The sequence below is a fragment of the Glycine max genome, chromosome 7 (assembly GCF_000004515.6).
Source record: "Glycine max cultivar Williams 82 chromosome 7, Glycine_max_v4.0, whole genome shotgun sequence".
NCBI lineage: Eukaryota > Viridiplantae > Streptophyta > Magnoliopsida > Fabales > Fabaceae > Glycine > Glycine max.
In genome coordinates, this window is record NC_038243.2 from 39,881,756 (window position 1) to 39,906,953 (window position 25,198).

At 37.8% G+C, this 25,198-nt stretch overlaps 1 protein-coding gene across 4 annotated transcripts in view; it reads left to right on the plus strand.

Moving 5' to 3' along the window:
• The first annotated feature begins 1,081 nt into the window (after window positions 1–1,081).
• LOC100785682 (SART-1 family protein DOT2) overlaps window positions 1,082–25,198 on the plus strand; it is a 33,443-nt gene continuing 9,326 nt past the window's right edge. For 2 of the 4 annotated variants that reach the window (XM_041017382.1, XM_041017383.1), the window contains exons 1-14: window positions 1,083–1,310; window positions 2,057–2,199; window positions 2,342–2,419; window positions 2,915–3,006; window positions 8,211–8,282; window positions 14,962–15,732; window positions 17,655–17,778; window positions 17,871–17,922; window positions 20,457–20,570; window positions 20,661–20,757; window positions 20,868–20,934; window positions 21,027–21,086; window positions 21,284–21,890; window positions 22,254–22,630. In XM_041017382.1, the coding sequence (XP_040873316.1) occupies window positions 2,999–3,006; window positions 8,211–8,282; window positions 14,962–15,732; window positions 17,655–17,778; window positions 17,871–17,922; window positions 20,457–20,570; window positions 20,661–20,757; window positions 20,868–20,934; window positions 21,027–21,086; window positions 21,284–21,890; window positions 22,254–22,630 (2,349 nt within the window). In that variant the 5' untranslated portion in view covers window positions 1,083–1,310; window positions 2,057–2,199; window positions 2,342–2,419; window positions 2,915–2,998. Of the gene's footprint in view, window positions 1,311–2,056; window positions 2,200–2,341; window positions 2,420–2,914; window positions 3,007–8,210; window positions 8,283–14,961; window positions 15,733–17,654; window positions 17,779–17,870; window positions 17,923–20,456; window positions 20,571–20,660; window positions 20,758–20,867; window positions 20,935–21,026; window positions 21,087–21,283; window positions 21,891–22,253; window positions 22,631–25,198 lie in introns of all 4 variants that reach the window. The other 2 variants (XM_041017384.1, XM_006583858.4) reach the window with 2 other exon arrangements.

Below are 25,198 nucleotides of genomic sequence, written 5' to 3' on the forward strand. Positions count from 1 at the left end.
ATGCCTAAAAAACAGGAAAAAAAGTAAGTTTAAAACAATTTATAAATGTAATAAATCTTCTAATAATTATCAATTAGAAACAAGAGGTGGGCAGCAACTAGGTGATTATTACCATCCAACATATTTGCATGGAAGTAACAAAGAATCTTAATTTCAATCATTGCTTGAATAATCTTAGCGATTGAATGTGTGGTAGCATGTGTGAAGGGGACAAAAGAAACATTGGTTCAAGCATAACATTGTTTTCTTGAGAACATTCATAATAAGACACTAGCCCCTCACTTCTGAGGTTGATGCACACCTAATATTGGTTTTGGGTTTCAATGTTCAAATGGGGGAAATGTAGTCTATCAGATGCTATTACAACTACTCTCAAACAATAAGCAAAACCTTTATTAAATGGTACAAAAATGTCAATTGAGAAGAATAATAGCAACCAATACCACACTAAACAAGAAGAAGAAAAATGAAAGAAAGACAAAGTAGAAATAAATCCAAACAAAAACGAAGAAGAAGCCAAAACTTGTAGATGAAGTTCTTCAATGGTTCAAAATATTAAAAGTGAAACTTGTGGAAGTGGAAGCATGAAGTGGATGGAGGAAGAGGGAGAGTAAAAGAAAGAGAAGGAAGAAGAAATACACAATCTATAAAACATTTGTAACCTAATTCTCTCCAAATTTACTTTTATATTTCAAATTATTCTTTTATTTTAATTTCTTTTTTTATTAAATATTAAATGATAAAATATCTATACTAATAATAAAGAAAATACTTTCATTTGGTGTATACATTTCATTAGACCATTTTATCCTTTGTGAGTTTTTAAATTTTATTACTTCTCTCCTAATTATTACTCATGTTGTTAGTTTTTTATTTATTTTTCTTTTTCATTTTTAGTTAAAATAGATAAAATAAAAGACACAGTCTCTCTCCACTAATTATATTAAAGGTCGCAAGCAAGTTGCACAAGGGTGTGGTAATATTGGGTGGGCTATGTATTAATGTATTAATGCTCTTTTAATTATTAAAAAAATATTACTCTTTAAAATATGCCACATGCCTAGTATGGGGACTGTTACTTATGAGCGGTCTGTCTATAACTACTCATTTCTCAATTGCGGATTCACGAACTGCGAGTCTGCGACGCAATATCTCTCAACCACAACCAGTAGCGACGCTCACTCTCTCAATCTCACAGTGAGCGAACCCTAATTGCGGATTCACGAAGACCCTTTTTCTGATTTCGTAATGTTCGTGTGATGTATTCAAGCCTCCAACAGATATTGACCCTTTTTTATGAATTCACGATGGTAATGTTCGAAGACCCTTTTTCTGATTGTGTTTTTATATTGTTCGAAGACCCTTTTGAGTTATGATTTGCATTGGTCGCGTTTGGTTCGTTTGCGTCGAAGAATGTGATTATAAGGAGAACTTGAACTTCAGTTTCAATTGGTTTAGTGCCTAATGCTAAGTTCTCTGTGTTTATGTGTTCTAAATTGATTTGCATTGATCTCTGCGATTCTCCTTTCTAATTCTGCATAGCTGTGTTGTGTTGTGAACTTGTGATGTTGGTGATTTAAAAAATGGGGTTGTGCAAATTGGGTTTATGGGTATTGTGTTGTATGACTGTATGTCATTACTGTTACTTTGACTCATCTAAAGACAGGATATTGTATAGTCCCTGTCCCTTTGTATTAGCTGCTTGAAGCTTGAGCACATTAATTGTACGTAAAATTTTTCATGCGTTGAACATATTCATTTGAGGATTGAACACACTTTCATTGGCTTCAGGATTGTTTGCTGTCTCTGACTTAATTATTTACTTTTTTTGTTGAAGTATAATTAGTTTAATTTATCATTGGGTTTCTATATTCATTTGGCTAATGAGTATGTCTGAGTTAAGATGATTTGTTATTGGATTGACCCCTTTTTCTTATTTGAGTTCCTCCCCACTCCTAGTGTGTGAAATGTTCAATGTCTTTCTAGCCAAATTTCAAACCTCAGTGTAGTTTGAAATTGACATCAAACGTCTTTTTTCCTTGGCTCTTTATTTCAGGAACTCTAGACATAATTGGGTCTGTATCTGAACTATATTCAGGTTTAACCTCGAAAATTTCCTCTCTGCTTCCGATCAAAATAGACGAAACAAGGGTATTTAACCCTCCAAGTAGCAAACCCTCACCGTTGCTTGAATTTCAGGTATGCCATTCACTATTTCTTATCCATAAATATAATATTACTTTATTCTCATGTTGGTACTGAAATAAATAAATCCCATTTCACTATTAATTGATTCTTTATGTTTATATATGAATCTCAAAGTGTTGCTGTGATTATTCAGCAATAGTGCATGCTTTCTGCGGAAGTGTTGGCTTTGATTGGACTTAGGAACTCCAAGGCCTAGTTGCTGCATTTTCAGGCAAGACTTTAACATTTTTAATAAAATTATGCATGCCAGTTATGTTTGTTTCAAGACCTGAAGTCAATAGTAGAGGTTTCAAGTCCAGAAAGCTTGTAGATTGTCAATGCTACAATTGTACAGTGTATGTTGTAATATGGTAGTCTAGAAAATTTCTTTGTTTTCTTCAAGAATTGCCTTTCAAATCCCTGGTTGATTTTCTATTCAGATTGTTTATTTTCTTGTTTGGGTAAGTATGGTACAATGAAAGACAACTTATCTAATAGAGATTCTTGTTGCAATATGTTTATTTGTGTATGTTTAAATTTGGCTTGAAGAATGGTTCGACTTATCTATTCTCAATTCTATATATCACCTAAAAGAATTTTTGCAGCAATGTGAGTGAGGATAATGTTTAATATGGCTGCTAGGTATTTGTTGCTAGAATTGAGAGATGCGGGTTTCCATTCCTCACAACGGAATTCACTTGTTTACATTTGTATATTCTGATTTCAGAAGTTGGTCCTCTGAAGTGCCTCAGAAGGTGTCTCCACTTGTCATGCGCCAACTCAAGCCTACTACTCTAGACATTATCAGTATATGTCAATGTATAACTGAGAAAACAATTTTGTATTTTGTCTATAAGGGCTATTAGCCTTTGCTAACAGCACCCATTCTGTACTGAATATCTACTGTAAGGGCTGTTAGCTTTTGCTAACAGCACCCATTTCGTGGTAGTTAGTAATTCAGGGAGTACAAGGGCTTCTCTAGAGTTAGTTAGCTTTTTGTTAGAGTTAGTTATAGTTAGTTCTGTTGTATAGAGGTTTATAAATACCTGGATTGTAACTATCTCTAACTTGGTTTTTAGAATCAATAAAAATCAACTTTGTTCTTCGGGTGTTGCTAGGTGCACCCAACATTATTGCTAGAACACCCAACACTTAAGATGAAATGACGAAAATACCCTTGATCTGTAAGCCTTTTATGGATCAACTTGATCCGTTTTCTTCTCTGTTCTCTCTCTATTTTCCCTTCAGTTTATCAAAATGGTATCTAGAGCCATTTTTTCATAATTCTGTGCTTCTTCAAGGTCCTGTTATGAGCTTTCATGACTTCCGCTCTGTCAAATCTCATTTCTCAATCGTTTCCTAACTCTGTTGGAGAGAAGCTTGATGATTCAAATTATCTCCATTGGCGACAACACATCGAACCAATGATCAAATCGCACAAGCTGCAGCGATTTGTCGTTAATTCCGTCGTTTCGCCTCGTTATCTCACCGAGGATGATCGTATTGCTGATCACGTCCATCCAGAGTATGAAACTTGAGAAGTTCAAGACCAAACGCTTCTTGTTTGGCTGCAATCTACGCTTTCGAAGTCTGTGTTGTCAAGAGTTCTAGGTTCCAACCATTCCTATCAGGTTTGGGACAAAATCCATGAATATTTCAGTCTCCACACTAAATCCTGTGTGTGTCAACTCTGCACTGCGTTGTGTGCAGTCACTCTTGATAGAAAATCAATTGATGAATATTTTTCGCAAGATCAAAGGATACGTAGATGAACTAGCTGGTGTAGGTGTTCCTGTTCGGCATGAGGAGTATGTTGATGCGCTCCTTGAAGGATTACGGTCTGATTATGCACCGATAATTTTTGTCATTGAGAGTAAGAAACGCACTCCATTAATTGCAGAAATCGAAGCTCTTCTCTATGGTCATGAAACTAGGCTCACACGATACAATTGAGATACTCAATTTGTCAGTTCTGCGTCGTTGAACTACCCAAGGTTATGCGCAGCCAAACACTTACAAAAACAGTGATTCTGGTGGCTCTCGAGGCTCGTATGGTTGTGGCAGTGGTTGCGACACCTTTTTTGATTGAAATTCTGGACTTGGTGGCGGTGGTTCCAGCAAAGGCCGTGGAGGTGGCCGGTTTGCCAATTTTCAGTGCCAAATCTGTCTTAAGTATGGGCACACTGCCAATGTCTGTCATTTCAGAACTGATATTGGTTTTCAGCCACATGAGTCTCTAACATTTTTTGATCCCACCACGCTGCAAACCTATCCCCTATTCCACTGGTTTCAACTAGATCCTCCAATACTTGGGTTAATCCCAATGCTAAGTCCACTGTTTCTGGTCCCAGTCCGCACAGTGCCATGCTCTCAAACTTCTCCTCTCATGGTAATGGTGCATCTGGCTCCACTTGGATATCAGATTCTGGAGCCAGTTTTCACGTTACTGGTGATTCTCAAAATATTAAACAATTTACTCATTTTGATGGACCTGAGAAGATTTTCATAGGTAATGGTGAAGGTTTAAGTATCTCCAACACTGGTTCCTTAGTTTTTGTTTCTCCTAATGATACTATCATAACCTTTAAGCTTCATAAGTTGTTACATGTTCCTTCAATTTCGAAAAATTTGTTAAGTGAGTCAAATTGCTAAAGACAACTCTGTTTTCTTTGAGTTTCACCCTCATTTGTGTCTTGTGAAATCTCAGGAGACCAATAAAATTCTCCTACAAGGAGTGGTTGGTGCTGATGGCCTCTATTCTTTTCACAACCTCAAGCTTCAAGGCAATCCTTCTATGCTGATGTCCACATCTGCATCTGTTCCAAATGTTGAGTTTCCTACTTCAGCTACTACTATCAATAATACTTCTAATATTGTTTCAAATTCTGATGTTACCTCTTCTAGTAGTGTTAATCTTTGGCATGCTAGGTTAGGACATCCTAATGATCATGTAATAAAAATTGTTCTCAAACAGTGTAATATTTCTCAATTGAATAAAAACATCATAGAGTTTTGTTCCTCTTGTTGTATGGTAAAGCTCATAGGTTACCCTCTCACAGCTCAACTTCTGTTTATTCACCTTTAGAACTCATTTTCATTGACCTGTGGGGACCCTCTCATGTTACCTCTTATGCTGGCTATACATATTATGTTTCCTTCATTGATGCTTTCTCTAGGTATACATAGATATTTCCTATAAAGTCCAAGGCTGAAACCATTTTTGTTTTCAAAACTTTAAGTCCATGATTGAGTTACAACTTAACACCAAAATCAAGAGTATTCAGTCGGATTGGGGAGGTGAATACAAACCTTTCTCCAGACTTCTAGCTTCCTTTGGTATTTCTCATAGACTTATTTGATCCCATACTCATCACCAAAATGGTGTGGTTGAGAGAAAACATAGACACATAGTTGATTTGGGTTTAACCTTGCTGCATCATGCTTCTTTATCCTTGCAATTTTGGGATTATGCCTTTACTACAACTGTTTATCTTATTAACAGGCTTCCCACTGCTTGTCTCAAGTTTTCTTTTCCTTTTGTTACTTTGTTTAATAAAAAGCCTGATTATCATTTTCTTCGAACTTTTGGGTGTGCATGTTTTCCTTTACTAAGGCCATATCATACACACAAGCTCAATTTTCGATCTCAAGAGTGTTTGTTTCTGGGTTATTCCTTGTCTCACAAGGGTTACAAGTGCTTGTCATCCTCTGGTTGAATTTACATATCTAAGGATGTTTTATTTAATGAGTTGAGATTTCCCTATACTGATCTTTTTCCTTCTTCCTCTAATTCCACAAAAAATCTTGATTCTTATTTTAGCCTAAGTCCTAACCTTTCTCCACCTTTGTTGTCCCTATTCCTCAGACATCTCAAGCATCACTTGTTAATTCAAGCTTTGTTCCTCTTATTCCTCTAGGGTTTTCACCCTTACCTGCTCATTCCTCCATCACTACTGTTTCTGTACCTTGTCCCTCCACCTCTTCTGCATCCATCCCCATTCAGCCACAACATTCCGAGTCTACTAACCTTACTTCATCTGCTTCAGAGTCTGTGTCTATACCCAACTCTATCCTAGTCAATACCCACCCTATGCAAACAAGGTCTAAATCTGGTATTCACAATCCTAGACTTTGCCCTTCACCTTTTCTCACTCATTCTGAGACTAAAACTGTGAAACGAGCTCTAGCAAACAAAGATTGGCTCACTGTTATGCAACAGGAGTATGATGCCTTGCTGAAAAATCATACTTGGGACTTGGTATCTTTACCTCCTAATAGACAGGCCATTGGCTGTAAATGGGTTTACAGGGTGAAGGAAAATTCTGATGGATCAATTAATAGGTTCAAAGCAAAATTGGTAGCTAAGGGATTTCATCAAGTTCATGGTTTTGATTTCCATGAAACTTTCTCTCTTGTGATCAAGTCTGTCACTATTCGAATTATTCTTACTCTTGCTCTATCCTATGGATGGAAACTGTTCCAATTTGAAGTGAATAATGCCTTTTTAAATGATACTCTTGAAGAAACTATTTTTATGATACAATCTCCTGGTTTTGAAGTTGCAGACAAATCACTAGTCTGTCGGCTAAATAAAGCCATCTATGGGTTAAAACAAACTCCAAGGCAATGGTTTGACAGACTCAAGTCTACTTTGTTACAGTTTGGGTTTGTTGGCAGCAAAAATGATTCTTCCTTATTTATCTATCGGCATCAAGTGGATGTTGTTTATCTGTTGGTATATGTGGATGATATAATTCTCACAGGTAGCTCAGCCACTTTGATTCAGCAGCTCACAAACAGATTGAATACTGCTTTTTCTCTCAAATAGCTTGGTCATCTGGATTATTTCTTGGGTCTGAAAATCAAATATTTGTCCAACAGTGCTATCTTAATCATGATTTGCTTCACAAAACTCACATGGCTGAAGCTCGTTCAATCTCTTCTCCCATGGTTTCTACTACAAGTTGTCTAAACATGGTGTTGATATTTTTCATGATCCTTCTCTCTATAGGTCTGTAGTTGGTGCATTATAATATGCTACTCTCACTAGATCTGAAATTAGTTTTGCTGTCAATAAGGTTTGTCAATTTATGGCTGCTCCTTTGGTTTCTCACTGGACAGTGGTGAAAAGGATTCTAAGATATCTTAAAGGTATGCTGTTTCATGGTCTGCTCCTGCAGTCTGCTTCTACTAAAAATCCCTTGGCCACCTCAAGAACTGTCATTTTTCTTGGTCCAAACTTAATCTCTTGGTGGTCTCACAAACAAAAGGTTACTGCTAGGTCTAGTATTGAAGCTGAATATCGTAGCATTGCTCAAACTTCCATTGAATTCACTTGGATTTATACTTTGCTGATAGAGTTACAAGTTTCTTTCACTACTCCAATAATATTTTGTGATAATCAGAGTGCTGTTTCTATTGCTCACAATCCAGTTTTTCACAGTCGAACAAAACACATGGAGATTGATGTGTTTTTTGTAAGGGAAAAGATTTTGGCCAAGTAGCTCTCAATTGTTCATATTCTAGCTCTGGATCAGTGGGCTGATATTCTAATTAAACCCCTGTCTGCATCAAGATTTGAGGCTTTGAGAGACAAACTCAATGTGAAGAATATTTCCAGTGAAAACTCTCCCCCTTGAGTTTAAGGGGAGGGGGGGGTATCAGTATATGTCAATATATAACTGTAAAAACAGTTTTGTATTTTGTCTATAAGGGCTGTTAGCCTTTGCTAACAGCTCCCATTCTGTACTGAATATCTACTTTAAGGACTGTTAGCTTTTGCTAACAGCACCCATTTCGTGGTAGTTAGTAATTCAGGGAGTACAAGGGCTTCTCTAGAGTTAGTTAGCTAGCTGTTAGAGTTAGTTAGCATAGTTAGTTCTATTGTATAGAGATTTATAAATACCTGGATTGTAACTATCTCTAACTTGATTTTTCAGATCAATAAAAATCAGCTTTGTTTTTCTCTCTATTTTCCTCTCAGTTTATCAAAAGACATTGACTTTGCATCTTCTTCAAGTTAGGCTACTAAATCATCAAAGGAAAGAAGCCCTAAAGTTACTGACCACAGATCACCTAGAAGCCCAGTTGTTGAGGTTACAATTCTCTTACAAATACTATATTTACTGTAGATATTTAACTGGAAATGTTGGAACTGTAGTATATGTTGGATAATCTTCACAAATAGCAGTAGCATAAGAAAAGCAGAGCAATCAGGATACAAATGTCTTCTTCTATAATTTTGAGTTTAAAAAAATTATATGCATTTCAAGCAATGTGTCAACAATCCTAATTTTTGAGTTTTTCTCTTTGCTATTCCTCTCCAATATTTTTAGGGCATTCTCAAAACTTTATTTTTCCACATTTTCAATTTCAATTCACCGTATTTTTTTTTTGATTATTCAAATTCGCAAATTCAGTTCTTCAATCATCCGAGGTTGTGTTCTCTTTTAGGGTTTTGTGTCTGCCCTTAAGGTTTTTTTTATCAGTAAAAATAATAGTATATATTAATATGATAAAACAGGACCAGTGGTACTGATATATATACATGTCAATACTCTCCCAAGCAGAAGTATGGTTCCCTAATACACTACCTAGCAGGCATTAAGGGACCATAAATCTGACTACGGAGATTTCGTAAATCCACCCAACACCTAATCCTAATTTCCCCTGATTACAAATCCCTCCCTGATATTATTGGACCAATGGTGAAAAGGTATATCGAAACCTTTTCTAGGTTTCTCAACCAAGTCCAGCAGAAAAAAATAGCATCCTCCATCAACTTGTTAACAATTAACATTTAGGCTGTCATTTGAGAAGATCATCCTATTCCTGTGGTGCCATGCACACCAAGTTAGGGAAGTCCACCAGGTGAGCCAATGCTGAATTCTAATACCAGAAAAGCTGCTACAAAATGATTGCTGAAGAAAGTGCCGTCTTTGGTTACTCGGCAAAGGCCTGACCATGTTAATCCAAGACAATGATTCCCACCAAATCGGTTGAATTTTAGGACAGCGGAAAAATAAATGAGCTGCCTCCTCTTCCTTATCCCTGCAGAATGGGCACATTTTGTCATTTATGTCAACATTTCTCCTGCACAAGTTGGACTCAGTGTGCAATCTGTCTCTTATCAGTCTCCATGCAAAAAAGGAAGCTTTGCTTGGGATTTTTAACTTCCATGTCTTTAAATACCCCATCCAGATTCTCATCTCTCGAGCCATTGTCCAGCAGGTTGTATGCACTACGGACAGTATGTATCCCACTTGGATCATTCAGCCACACCCACTTGTCTTGTTGGTGGGCATTTATGGTGACTCCTTGGATTTCTTCCAAAAAATTTGCACCCATACCTATCTCAGTTTCGAATAGTAATCTTTTCCACTGTAGAGACCATTCCCATGCTCCCTCTACACTGCTCCCCATTTGTTGAATGTATGTGTTGTGCTGGTTTGAATTTAGGTAGAGCCTAGGATATTTTATCATTAACGGAATTCCATCATCTTTCCACCCATCTTCCCAGAATCTGACTTTTGAACCACATCCTACATTCCATCTTATACCGGATTTAAACCAGTTATCCTCCCCCGACCCATGGCACATATCACGAAGGTCCTTCCACCACACAAATTAAGTGGAATTCCTCCTTTCTACATCCAGACTCCTCCATCCCCCGTACTTTGAGTCCAACACTCTAGCCCACAATTCTTTTTGATAATTAAACAAGTTCCATCTCCATTTTCCTAGAAGAGCATAGTTAAATTTGTTCAAATCCCTAATTCCCAAATCTCTTTTCTCCTTTGATAGGAATACTGATTCCCAGCTTATCCAAGTGATTTTCTTTTGCTCTACTCCTCCACCCCAGAGGAAACACCACTGCAACTTCACCAGCTTGTTGACTACCTTCTTTGCGATCCTGAAAAATGAAAGAAAATAAATAGGAATTGAATTCAGGGCAGACTTTATGAAAGTCACCCTTCCCCCAAATGAAAGATGCTTTTGCTCTCACTTCGCCAATTTTCTCTCACTTTTTGATAATGGGATCCCACGTCATACAACTTCTTGGATTTTCCCCTACATAAAGCACTTGATGGGGGCATATATTGGTTGTTTTTGTGATTGAAGGTGTATACCCAAGTATGAGAAAGGTACAGGTAGCAAGCTGCAGTTTAGATATGATGCGGCGTTTCTCATCCATTGCAATGACATCCCCATTACCCCAAAATGACTTTTTGCAAAGTTTATTTTTATCCCTAAAACCGGCTCAAAACTGCTTAGCATCACTTTAATGGCTCTTACGTTTTCCATAATGCTTTCCCGAAGAAAATCATATCGTCTGCGTATTGAAGGATGTTGATCTTCACCAAATTTCTTTCAACCATGAATCCCTTAAACTGGGTGTTATGCAACGCTTCTCTCATCAGACCCGATAGGCCCTCTGCCACAATATTAAACAAAAGTGGGGCTAATGGGTCCCCTTGTCTAAGTCCCTTTTGGGGGATGAGTTCAGCTGATGGGATCCCATTGATCAATATCGAGATAAAGGCTGAGTTAAGGCAGCCTACAATCCAAGGAACCCCCTTAGAACAGAATCCCATTCTCCTGAGCATATACACCAAAAAGTCCCAATTCACTGAATCATAGGCCTTCTCATAGTTGACTTTGAACACCAAACAACTCTTGTTACCTTTTTTCGCTTCCTCTACCACTTCATTTGCAATAAGCACACTATGAAGCATGTGCCTGCCTTCAATAAATGCTGATTGTCGCTCATCAATAACACTCGGTAGTACCTTCTTCAATCTCCTTGCTAACAACTTGGCCTCAATCTTGTAGATACTGCCTATTAGTGAAATAGGCTATATTGGTTGGGGTTTTGTGGATCCTGCACTTTGGGGATCAATGCAATGAATGAGGCATTGCTTCCCTTCGGAAATCGTCCATTTACATAAAATTCATCCAAGAAGTGGAACAAATTAGGTTTAATTACATCCCAGAACTCCTTAATAAATTTGAAGTTTAAACAATCCGGTCCAGGGCACTTGTCGTTCCCACATTCCCACACTGTGTCCCTTATTTCTTTCTCATGAAACCTCTCTACCAAATATTCGTTTTGCTGCTGGTCAATTGTCTGAAATCTGACCTCATCCAGCCTTGGTCTGACTCACTCCATCTCCTGAAATCTCTTCATATAGAACTGAGGACCTTTTCTTTTACCCTGTTAGGATCTTGTACCCTGTTAGGACCTTTTCTTTTACCCTGTTAGGATCTTCTACCCTAAAGTGGGAGCTGCAGTCCCCTTCTTTGCCATTTGGTCCTTGACTTCTGTCGAAGCAAGGATTCATGAGAGTTGGCTGCCACCCATAATTCTTCCTGCAGTTGCTGCTTTCGTCTAATTTCTTGAGCACTCAATTGTCTTTCGTCTCCTTTTTCCAGCAAGTTCAGCTCCCTCTCAGTCCTTGTCATCTTCCTCTGAATGTCACCGAATTTCTCTTTGTTCCAGATTTTCAATCTTTGTTTGATGCCCTTTATTTTTTCTTGTAGCACATAACCACCCCAGCCCCTATGGAATTTGTTGACCACCATTTGCTGACCATTTTTCTAAACGACTTATCATGGAACCAGCAGTCCATTACTCGACAAGGTTTTGGTCCCCAATCCACAGATGAGGATGACAACAAGATAGGGCAATGGTCTGAGAAGTTCCTTTCCAAGATGAACTGAGTGCTGCCTTGTCATTTATCAAACCAATCTGCAGAGACTTGAATTCTGTCAAGCCTACTCTTAGCTGTCCCATTTGGTCTATACCAAGTATATTTTCTCCCCGTACAAGGCACATCATCAACTTCTAAATCAGCAATCCAATCATTAAACTCCTTGATATTCCTCTCATCTTGTTGTCTTTGATGGTGCCCACTCTTTCAAATGCTGTTCTTCAGCTGTTAAAGTCACCTAGAATACACCATAAGCCTCCCAAATTGGCATTTCTCAGAGTTCTGATTTGATCCCACAGATTTCTCTTCATAGCCACATCACTTGGTGAGTATATATTCACAATACAGACCCTAACACCATTTGCAATCCATGTCCCTTCTAGGTAGATAAAGCTACAACCCCTGCACTTCTTTTCTATTCTGAAAGCTTGTTCTCTCCATATACATACGAGTCCTCCTGCTTTATTAATTGCTGGTTGCACTTCCCAGCTAATTTCAGAATCTCCCCACAATGTTTGGCACAAAACCTTATCTACTTGTTCCTTTTTAGTTTCTTGTAGGCACAACATTTCGATTCCTTCTTTTCTTATTAATTTTCTTATTGCTGCCCACTTGACCCCCTTCCCCAATCTTCTAATATTATATGATAATATCTGTTGAATATCTTTTGGGTTTCTGAATTAGATTTGTATGCATCATTACTAAATATTTTTTCCTTGTTTTAGAAGTCAGCAGACATAGGCTAGACTAGGCTGTCACATAGACTAGGCTAGGCTATCCTTTCCCCCTTTCTCTCTCTTATGCTTTGTACTCTATAAATTGTAAGCTGAAACATGAATACCATATGCCCCGTGAGTGAAATTTCCTCACACATTTAAATTCAAGTATATCTTCATGATCCCCTTCCCTAATTCCCAACCTTTTTGCCTCCTCCTTGTCTCTTCCATTTCTATCAGCTTTGAAATCACTGAACCTTCCTGGAAGTGGCATATTACACCCATACTCTTGGCTGAGTCCCAACACATTACTGCTTGTCTGGTATGCTCCAATGTTGTTGAGCTTTTATTTTTTGTTGAAACCCCCGAGTCCAACCTTTCACTACTCTGCTCTTCCCAGTCAATTAGTTCCTTCAATCCACTGCCCTTTCATATAATTGGTGAAGTCTCAAATTGGCCTGACTCATCAATGGGCTGGCTTATTTCCACGCTATTTATTCCGTCCTCCTTTCCATGTTCAGGCCTAGCAGCATTTGAGTTGTCCTTTTGCTTTCTACACCATGTATGTCTGGAATATACCTTCCAGGTAAGGGAAGGCCCATTTGTTTTAGGCCCAATATCATTATTTTTGCTTTATGTGAGACTCCACATTGGTGTCATTAGCAAAGCCCATTGCTGACATGTCACTCTCCTCTACATGTGGTGCAACACGTGATCCCCTCCCCTTTAATTCAAAATTTGTTGACGTGGATGGGCCCACTTCAAGTCCCTTTCTTCCACTCTTGATATTGTTGTTCCTTTCCTCTTACCTTATTCCAGTTGCGTTTCCCATTTCCACCATACCCGTACCTGCCACCATCTCCTGGCTACCACCTATTCTGTCTTTCGATAACCTGTAGTCTACTGTGACGATGTTTGGCTTTGAGACATAGCTGTCCTGGCTGCGTTTTTTTGACCGTTAGTAGTTGAGTGAGTGGCTGTTGGCTGAATCTGTAGGTTATTGTCCTTCGGTCCGCACATATTTCTTGGTCCATCGATCTTCTGCCGCTCACTATCCCTTCCTGTCTGGTTTCCACCATCGTCGTTAGGTTGTCAGTTTTCTAGATGGATCTCCGCCTCCAACGAGGCATATTCAAACCATGTCGGTGATGCCATGTCACTCTCGATAGATCTTACCTTGTTGGAGGACCCAAGTGAACACCTTGTTAGGCATTTGTGCCTACATGGGTTGTAGCATGTCTCCTTGACCTAGTGAATCGTGAAGACTTCCCTATTAATCGATACCGCCACCTTGTGCTGAATGGATGGTTTTGGTGGAGTTTTTATGAGCACCCTTGCCCTATCAAGCCTCAATAATTCCTCCACATCGTCATCCACCTCCACCACTTCCCCTACCGCCACCGCAATCTTCGAAATATTATCGACATCCCATGCGTGCAATGGGATTCCCCAGCACATGATCCATGCCAACCTATATCCAGTACGCCATCCCAGGCTCCACTTCTCCAATGAATGGAACAAGGACCATCCATTTTCAACGTCCTCGCTACACTATCCTTCTACTCTGGAATCATTAAGGCCCAACAATAGGATCATATTATCCCCAAGGTACTTTGGTTTAAATTCCTGTCCTCCCTCCCACATGATCTCATCTTCTATTCTGCCTAACATTGATAGTTTTTCTGTCTCCCTACCCACACGTCGTTGAGCCACTTCGCCTTTTCCATGGGAATGTTCAGCTGCGATGATGATTGGGATGTTGTTGCTATATGATGCGCATAGCCTTGCACGCCCCTCCTCCCCACCCTTTTGTTACCTAATGCCACTACATTCGCGTACGTCATTGGTTTTGTTCGCTGTTGTGGGTATTGGTTCCACGACCCTGCTTCCCTTGCCTTGTATGCCATCTCCTTCCTCCTATGATCCTTGTCATCGCCTCCAGTACTGGCTTTGTTCGTCCCAACATTATGCTGCACCTCTAAGTTAGGTTTCCCATCATTACGTTGCACCTCTAAATTAGGTGTCTACCCTTAAGGTGTCTGATAAATGTTTTCATTGCTTTGATTTGTATTCAAATCTCAGCTTCAGAATTTTCGAATTTAGGTTTGTAATAAAGGAGTTGTTTCTTTAGTTCAATTTATTTATTTTTTCACTGTGAGGATGATATAGGTTTCTGGTTTTATTGTTAATTAGTAGCTAATTAGTTATTTGATCAGGGTGCGATGGTTTTGGTATGTTAGTTAGTGTTTATTTGATTAGGGTTAATTAGTTATTTGATCATGGTATGGTGTTTGTTTGTTTGTTAATTAGTTTATTTCTGATTTAGTTTAATGGTTTTGGTTTGTTAGTGTTTTGATGGATGTGGAGTGGTCTGATTCACGGTACGATGGTAGAAATGATAAGGAGGATTCCCCGGTGAGGGAGCAATATGACGATGATGGGGCGGAGAAATCTAGCAAGCATAGAGGCAAGAACAGGAAGAAGGAACACCGTCGGGAACAGCCAAAGGATGCTTCGAAAGAAGGAAGGGAATGGAAGAAGGAAGACAGGGATGAGCGTGAAAAGGACCATGGTAAAGATAAGGCAAGGGAGAAGGATTATGATAGGGAGAAATATAGGGAGAAGGAGCGTGAGAGGGATAGGGATAAGAAGGACCGGAGTAAGGATAAAGAGCGTGAGAAGGAGAGAGAGGTGGAGAAAGACAGTGATAGAGTGCGAGAGAAAGAGAGGGGTAAAGAGAAGAGCAGGGATAGGGATAGGGAAAGGGAAAGGGAGAAAGAAAGGGATAAAGCAAAGGAAAGAGAGAGGGAGAAGTATAGAGATAGAGAGAAGGAGAGAGAAAGCTATAGAGACGGGGACAAGGATAAGGGGAAAGATAAAATTAGAGAAAAGGAGAGGGAGACGGATCGAGATAAAGAAAGGACAAGAGATAGAGTGAACAGAAAGACTCACGAGGAAGATTATGAACTGGATAATGTTGATGATAAAGTAGACTACCATGACAAGAGAGATGAGGAGATTGGCAAGCAGGCAAAGGATTCAAAGCTTGACAATGATAATCAAGATGGCCAAACATCAGCACATCTGTCATCAACAGAACTTGAAGAACGCATCTTGAAGTAAGTAATTTATCCTTACTTATACTTTTGTAATATTATTAACTACTGGACTCTCCAATGTCAATTTGAAGCCGTTCATTTATTACTTATGCTTCAGTCTTCGTAGGTTGTTGGGGACCTGCTTATAATGTTGAGGGCTCTTTCTTAAAATTCGGTCAAAACTACTTCATTATTTCTTATAAGATAAGATGAATGATTGGATGATCCCAATCTTTTTAACCTTGATTCTAATTGTGAATGATTTTATATATCATTTTTATTTTTTAAATCTAGAGGGAGTAGTATGTGACTACTAGGTATCAGTATCACATAATTTCTGAATGCTTGAAAGTTGAGAATCTTTTGTGGAATTATTTCTTTGTTGTTAGTATTACTGTTATGATTCGGGCTAGTCACATTGTAATATATGTTACTTCACATATTGTATGCATTGGCCAAACATTATATTGATATGTTGCTTGCTTATTAGCCATCTAACCTTTATATTGACCAGGATACAGAATCTCTGTGCTCTTGATTGTAGTATTAACCTTTGATTCATTACAGCATCATTTTTTTTTGTTAGATATATATATATATATATATATATATATATATATATATATTTTTTTTTTTTTTTTTAATTTTGTAGTAACTGAATTGTATGTACTTTTTCTGTTAGCATCTTGTAAATTTAAGATATGATGTAGGATGTTGAAAGGCTGAGTTAATGGGGGTTAAAGATTTCCTTGGGTGGATTATTGGTAGAAAGTAATTGAAGGTTCACTGAGTGTATTTGTGGTGAGGAGATTTCGGACACCATGGGATGGTTCTAAGGTTCAAGTTAAACATTAATTGGGTGCTGTAAACATTTCCTGCAAGAATGGGTTAGAAGAATATAGGATAGAAGATAATAAGAATAAAAAGAAACCCCAATTTCACCCTATAGGACACCTTAGATAGGCATCACACCTAGGCAATTGTACCACAAAACCAAGAAGCAATCGTTGCCACGATTAATAATTCTCATAATCATTTTCTATATCAAGGATTGAAACTGTTTAAATTGGCCTGCCCTTACTGATCCTACCAGGAATATTTTCTAATCCTATAAGGATGCGTATTCTACAACTAATCAGAAGGAAAATATGACATGAAAGACCCATTAACACCTATAGAATAAGGACCTATGCCTAATACAACCCAAGACCAGGAAATATGGGAATTTCGAAAATTAAAAATAATTAAGAGTAGCAATGCCAATAAATGTGAATCAGCCAGATCTATGAAATATGACAATCAGCCTCATAAGTAACCATATGTAAACCAGTATGTTTGGAAGTTTTATAGCAGAGGGGGAAGGGAAGTGGAGGGCATGGAGAGAGAATTACTTCCCATTGTTTGGATGTTTATCAGTTTATGCAAGGAAAGCATCTGGTTCTATTATTTAGGTAGCGTTTGGATATTTTTAAAAATGAAGTGCCATTATGTTATATTTTATTTTTGGACCTTTTTTTTTTCTTCTTCCATAAGATTCTCTCTCTAGCTTCTGAGAAAAACAATGTTTTCACTTTTCAGTTTTTATTTTAGAAAACATCTGATTATTTTAAATAAATTTAAACATTATATTTGTAAAGCACAAACAAATGGATCTTAAATAAAAATACACCCTTCCCCTTAGGTGGAAGGAGGAGGAACACATCTTTCTCCCTTTGCCTCCTTACAAATCTTCTAGACAAGGATTTTAGTTACATTCCCCCCTCCCCCTCCCATCCAAACATAGCATAATGCTCTTTAATTTTAGGCATTTTTTATGCTAGCATTTCTGCTATCAACTTATTGACTTATTTTGATGATCGTGTTCTTAATATTATATTTCTAGGTTTAAAACTTAAAAGTATGAGACTTAATGTTGTGACAATATTCTTTTTATTTTGGATAAGGATGAAAGAATCAAGGACAAAGAAACAGCCTGAAGCTGATTCTGAAATCTCAACATGGGTTAATAAAAGCCGCAAGATAGAAAAGAAAAGAGCATTTCAGCTCTCAAAGATTTTTGAGGAGCAGGTTTTTTCCACCTTTACTCGAACCTACAATATGTTTTGTAAGATATCTCCCAATTTAAATATGTAATTAATACATGATCAAAATTTTCACAGGACAACATTGCAGTAGAGGGAAGTGACAATGAGGATACAGCCCAACACACTGGTAAACTTCTTTGTTTCTTTTTTCTCCCTTCCACCTATTGGCCAAAGAAATTTACTTTTGAATACCCAATTTATTTTTAGAGGTTTTCGGGATAACTCTTAGGAACAGTTGGAAACTTTTGGGGTTACTAAATGTTATTAACCTTACTCCTGTGTCATGCATAATAATATGAAAGATTATACAATAGATGTATATGCGCATTAAGTAAAACATTATAGGTTCATTATATTATCCTAGGAGAATTAATTTAAACCTCATGACATATTTTAATTAAAGATGGTTTTCTTGTGAAAATAAAATGAGAAGAATAAATAAATAAGTTTTACTACTTCTCACTAAGAACAATTACTTTTATCGTCATTATGCTAATTATATTCCCAATCAAATTAAGCCATTTAATCAATAGGTAGCTCCTTGTAATTTCATTAGAATTTTAATTAGGTCCCTATTGTTTAAAAACTTTTATTGAAGTCCTTGTAGTTTAAAGTTTTATAATTAACTCCGTAAAAGCTAACACTATTAAACTTCCATTAACTATTGTTTACAATTTACATTGTATTTTTAATGTGGCAACCTCTTGCCTTTTTCCTCCATCCCATCTTTGCCTTGTCCCTCTTGTTTTTTCACATGAGCTTATTATCCAAAGTCATTTGTTTCCAAATACCTAAATACCTTGGGAAAGGGAATGCTTCCTTCAAATCTGGGACTAATGAAGTACCCAAAATTGCTGGGAATGGCAAAGAGCAAATGCTTTCAGAAATGTGAATTCTTCCCTTCATTTCATTGTAATTTCTTTTTTCTTTCAAAATCAACATCTTGATCTTTATATGCCACATTTCTAACCAGGGAAGAACTACAGGGTAAAAAAATAAGGAAAGTCTTTACTAGTTTTGCATAAAAGTTATTGTTGGAGTTGGACTGATTGATTGATCAACAGTTCAACAATATTATAAATCCTCTTTCTTATCTTTTGATTGTTCTTTGCTCTTTTTCCCTCTCTCGCTCTCTCTTGTGAGGCATCTCTTTTTGTTTTTTTGTTTTTTGTTAAACTTTGGGAAACAGCATTATTGCATAAATAAAGCTATTTTTGTGTATAGTGAGACTTGTCAGCATGTTTGGTGGAACTCATTCAATTGACTGGATGATCTGTTGGCATATCCAAGCTGTTAAAGTTAAGAACTACATTGTTGAAGGGTTTGAGATACACATTACGTTAGAGAAGTGTTGAGTTACTTTACTCAGCCACACATTGTATATATTTTTATATGACACCGAAAGAGTACAATAAGAAAGAAGAAAAGACAGGTTCAGACTAGGGAACCTGCTCCTACTTAGGCTTTTCAGAATACACTTAAAAACAGCCTTTTCTAAACCTGTCAAGACTACTCTTACAAAGATACAACTAGCTTATATTCTAATGCTCCCCCTCAAGCTGGAGCATATAAATTAAATGCTCCAAGCTTGGAACATATGAGCCAAAGAATCAGAAAGTAAAAAAACAACTCCAAGCTAGAGAACTCCAGTGTGGGTTGAAGATTCTTCTTCTAAATTAGATGCTTTGGTGAAGCTTGATTGCTTGATTGAAACCCATGATTGAAACTCATGCTGAGCCATGGTGAACTTCCTCTGATACTTCCTCAGACCGAAACAAGGTGGGATCCTCAAATTCAGATAACAACACAATGGGACTGGCCTTCAAGAAGACTAGTACTGATTAGGAGACACAACCAACAGACTGCCCCTCAAGCTAAAAGCCTACTATGCTTTTAGCTTGTTACAATAAAAAAATATGGGTTTGTGTGTGAGCGTGGCTTGTCGTTTGACGATGCCGTGACGACCAACGTATAGATTGGCAAACGGCGAGTCTGATGGTGTAGTCACCGGTCTGTAAGGTCACTGGAAGACGGCAGCAGACAGCAGTGGTCGCCAGAAAATGCACTGGAAAAACTAAAAATGTCATCGGAAAAGGAGAAGTGGCGCCACAAGCAGGGAGAAATGTGAAAGAAGTTTCCAGAAAAGGAGATAGGGTTATCAGAAGAAGGGTAGCGAGCAAAAGGGGCTCACTGGGAGCAATGGTCCCACGGTGAGGGACAGGTTTTCGTTATTCCCTCAACCTAGCTCTAATACCATGTAAAATGAGATAAAACTTAGGGATATTTGTGTGTAAACCGTATGTCTAAAAGACCCTACGGAGCTTGTTTATATGGACAGGTAGTATTAATTACACATAATTAGAGGATATTCAGTTTCCTCTAAATCAGATATCATATCCTATCAAATCATTATACATTAAATTCCTGATTCTCAACAAATACAAGTATAAATACATCCATTATATTTTATATAGTGTGGACATCCTGCTATACACCTGATTGACATTGCTATCCAATGCCACCTGAAAAACTGATGTTAAAAACCTAAACTTTATCCAGCTGTTTAGGGCATTTAAGTTATTTCTTGGGGGTTATGAATCTTTGTTTGATTGTATGATAATCTGGTTGGTAAAATATACTTGTATATTGAATATCTGACAGATAACTTGGCGGGGGTGAAAGTTCTTCATGGCCTCGATAAAGTTATGGAAGGCGGAACAGTAGTTCTAACTATTAAAGATCAGCCCATACTTGCTGATGGTGATGTTAATGAAGGTACAACTGCTTGCTGAACTTGTTATATTATTCAAGTTTGAAGTCTGTGAGTGACACATCTTTGTAACAGCTTTTGTTCTCACATGGCAGATGTTGACATGCTTGAGAACATTGAAATTGGAGAACAGAAACGACGAGATGAGGCTTATAAAGCTGCAAAAAAGAAAACTGGCGTATATGATGATAAGTAAGATGCATTACTGTTTTCAATGTGTTATAGAAATAATGGAAAACATTAACTAACATGAACTAATGGAATAGAAAGAAATCATATGAAGCCTGTGCTCTCAATTTCAGGTTCACTGATGACCCCTCCACTGAGAAGAAAATGCTTCAACAGTATGATGATCCAGCTGCAGAAGAGGTTTGCTGATTTTTCTTGTTACATTTTGAAAAACAGATGATGAGTAAGGTAGGTTTTGTGAATGCTTGCACTCATTAGATTCATTTTTTCAGGGTTTAACTTTGGATGAAAAGGGACGATTCTCAGGTGAAGCTGAGAAGAAACTTGAAGAGGTTAGTTATGCTTTTCTTTTACTTTATGAGATAATGTTCCTAGAAAGTAATGAGTTTCCAATTTTTCATGTTTGAGTTTTCTGTGATCAGAATATTGTGTCATATTGTTTGTGACTGCCATTAAGTTGGTCACATGAATGGCATGTCTGTGTTTTGCTTTTTTTTTCCTGAGGTATCTTTTTTCTACCTATTATCAGCTGCGAAGAAGGTTAACAGGTGTTTCCACGAATACCTTTGAAGATCTAACTTCATCTGGAAAGGTATCATCAGATTACTATACTCATGAAGAAATGCTAAAGTTTAAGAAGCCCAAGAAGAAAAAATCTTTGCGGAAGAAAGATAGGCTGGACATCAATGCCCTTGAAGCTGAAGCTGTCTCTTCAGGATTGGGTGTTGGTGACCTTGGTTCTCGGAAAGATGTAAGGAGGCAAGCCATCAAAGATGAGCAAGAAAGATTGGAGGCTGAGACGAGAAGTAATGCTTACCAGTCTGCTTATGCTAAAGCAGACGAAGCCTCCAAATTGCTGCGTCTGGAACAAACTCTCAATGTTAAAGAGGAAGATGAAACTCCAGTTTTTGTAGATGATGATGAGGATCTTTGTAAGTCCTTAGAGAAAGCGAGAAGATTAGCCCTTAAAAAGGAGGGAGAAGGGGCATCTGGTCCTCAAGCTATTGCGTTGCTTGCCACCTCAAATCATAATAATGAGACTGATGATCAAAACCCTACAGCTGGAGAGTCACGAGAAAACAAGGTGGTCTTCACAGAGATGGAAGAATTTGTCTGGGGTCTCCACATTGATGAAGGTAATTTTTATATATGTGGTTGTCTAAATAATGAATTTCATACTAGAGTATTATAAGTATGACTGTCCGTATTAAATGTAAAAGTGGATCAGTTTTCTTTTTATTTCCATTTGGATTGTTGGGATTCCGTTGTTTCTTTTGGCAATCTTCTATTTAATCTTTACTTCCATTGTGCTCTTGTTATTGGCATCTATGTCAATGACGCAATAATAATTTGAATGTTTGTGATTTAATCATTCTTTTTATGTTGAATATAGTAGGTGTTCTGACAAAGAAATGCTTTGTTAGCTTGTTGTTAGTCCATAAAGTATATAATGGTGAAGCTGGTAGATATAACTTAGGTATGTTGCTCTTACATTTTAGAAGCACGTAAACCAGAAAGTGAAGATGTTTTCATGCATGATGATGAAGAGACTAATGTTCCTGATGAAGAAAACAGTAACGAGGCTGGTGGATGGACTGAAGTTCAAGAAACTAATGAAGATGAACAACACAATACAGAAGACAAAGAGGAAATAGTTCCTGATGAAACTATCCATGAAGTTGCAGTAGGGAAAGGATTGTCAGGTGCTTTGAAACTGCTTAAAGAGCGAGGAACACTTAAAGAAAGCATCGAATGGGGTGGCAGAAGCATGGACAAGAAGAAAAGTAAATTGGTTGGCATTGTAGATGATGAAGAGAAGGAAGCACAGAAGACAAGGGAGATTCGCATAGAAAGGACAGATGAATTTGGGAGAATTGTAAGTTTTCCACATTCTTCACCTCGTATTTTTGTTTTTTTATGGCACTAAGATCATATTATGTTGTTTTTTTTAATCACTGCATTGACATTTTTGCCTTGAACAATAATTTTTAGAGACACTTTATGATCACTTAATAATCTTATACACATTGAATTTCATTAATTCAACTGCTTGTTTGAGAGTTCACTATAATTAAGTCAAGTATACACAATTTCAATTTATAAATTATTTGATAATTCATTAAGCCACTATAATTTAATGATAATACACGTTTCAAATTATAAGTGTTAGTTATAAGACTACATGTGAATGTTCAATTTATCCAAAATTTGACATGCATGATCATCAAGATAATATCACATAATTCATCAGTTGGGTTTTTCAAATTTGTATTCTAGAATTAGTTAAGTGGAGCAAGTTTGCCAAACTTTCTCCCGGTGTAAGTAGATTCTTCCCCATAAAACTATGGTTCGCCAATTTTATTTACCTGTCATCATTTCCCCTAATCTCCTATTTAATTTTTTACTTTTGTATTGTTTTTCATTTTTTTTGTTTGGATTGATTTAGTTGTATTAGAATGATAGAAGAGAGAGGAAAATTGAGATTGAGAAACTGTTATTATTCAACCCAACTAACAACAGATTACAAAGGTGATTATATAGTAGGATAACAACCCACTATCATAACTGTCAACTAACTAGAGTTAGTTGATACAGCTGTCCCAAAGCTGTCAGCACTAACAGACTAAACAACTAACTATAACTAACTAACTACTAACTAGAGAAGTTAGAATAACAGCCAAACAAAAAAATACACATCGTGTAATGAATACTCTTATTGTAATTGTTAGGCTCTGAATGCGCTGATGGTAATTTTGTATATTATGTGAATTACTGAGACTGAGTTTAACCTTTTAGGTCCACTGATAACAAATCAATCTTTTGATTCTGAGTAAGAAATTCAAATTGTTAAGGGTGTATAAATATGTTGTGTGTGTGTGTGTGTGTGTTCAGGACTGCGAGTTTACTCATGATCCTGCAATTTTTTGGGGTCCAACGAGCTTAATCTCATGGAGGGTCGCTTGCAAAGCGGATCACATCCGATCGTGAATTTTTTCTTCAACTCGCAGGATTGTCGATCCTGAATGAGTTTCAATGAGATGCGCTTTCCGGTTCGAGTTTGGCCTGGCCCAGTTTGAAAACATGTAAAGCCCTCTGTTAGGCTTCCCAAAATGAAAACCAAAATCGTGCTCACTTCCTTTTCCGTCTCCTTCTGACGTTGGCACATCTTGCCATGCTCTTCTTTCTGTTTGAAAAAATCTGTTTCTCTATTCTCTGTTCTTGGTTGATTTTTTGCTTCTTGTTGCTTGCAGCTTCTTTTCTTGCTTGCCTACTGCAGCTGTGCATTGTGTGCTCTATTAGATGTTCACCATTCAGTGTTTTGTTGGCTGAGAGGAGTGCTTCGGGTGGTTGTGTGTTCTTGCTTGCCTGAGGGGTGTCAGGTGTTAGTTGTTTGGGTGTTCTCTGTTCTGTGTTTGGGTGCAGAGTAATGTGTGCTCAATTAGAAGACATGACCATAGGTAGTTTTGAGGAATGATCATCCAGAAGTTTAACCAGAGAGAGATGAGAGAGAGAAACAGAGAGTCTGGGTGGGTGAGAGAAATAGAGAGTGGGTGAGCGTAGGATCCCGACGGAACCCCAACGGAAATGGGTATGGGCAGCAGTGAGAAATGAGGAAAACAAATTGGTGGGATACATCTGATGTTCACTCGTTCTATTTCACAAGATTTCCTGAAGATATGAATGAAACTGATTTGTGGTACGAGTTTAAAAGATAGGGGGACGTTCGAGAGGTATTCATCGCAAGAAACCGTAATAAGAGGGGCAAGAGATATGGATTTGTTAGATTTAAGGGGGTGAAGGATGTTACATGGTTGGAGAGAAAGCTGGATAACATGGTAGTAGGAGGATTAAAGATGCATGTCAATGTACCAAAGCATGAAAGAGACGACGGCACATGGAGAAGCTAGTAGAGGAGGACGACAGGAAAAGGGGAAACAACTCTAACAGATGAAAGAGGCAGTCTCGTATGCGAAGGTCCTGATGACGGACAGCAAGAACCTGACACGAGGGAGAAATCCCACAAACCCGAGTTCAACTGGATCTGTATCTCATCCGTCGGTGCAGCTGAACATATCTGTGGAAGAAAAGACATGGCTAAATAATACATGGGTGGGAAGACTGAAGAACCTCGCACTGTTTGATAGGATGGAAGATGATCTCATGTGGCATGGGTGAGATGGCATTACGCCAAAATATATCGGAGATGACATGGTATTGCTAATGGGCCTTACAAAGACCAGAGCTGCACAAATGGCGAAGGAAGTAAATGAACAAGGCTCGTCCTTATTCTACTCATTGGAAAAGTGGACTCCTCAACTGAGAACTGGATACTATCTGGTCTGGCTTTTATGCTGGGGTATACCATTGCATGCCTGGGACTTGGAGCACATTAAACAGATATGCGACGGCGGTAGGAGAAGTGGTGGAGGTGGACGACGACATG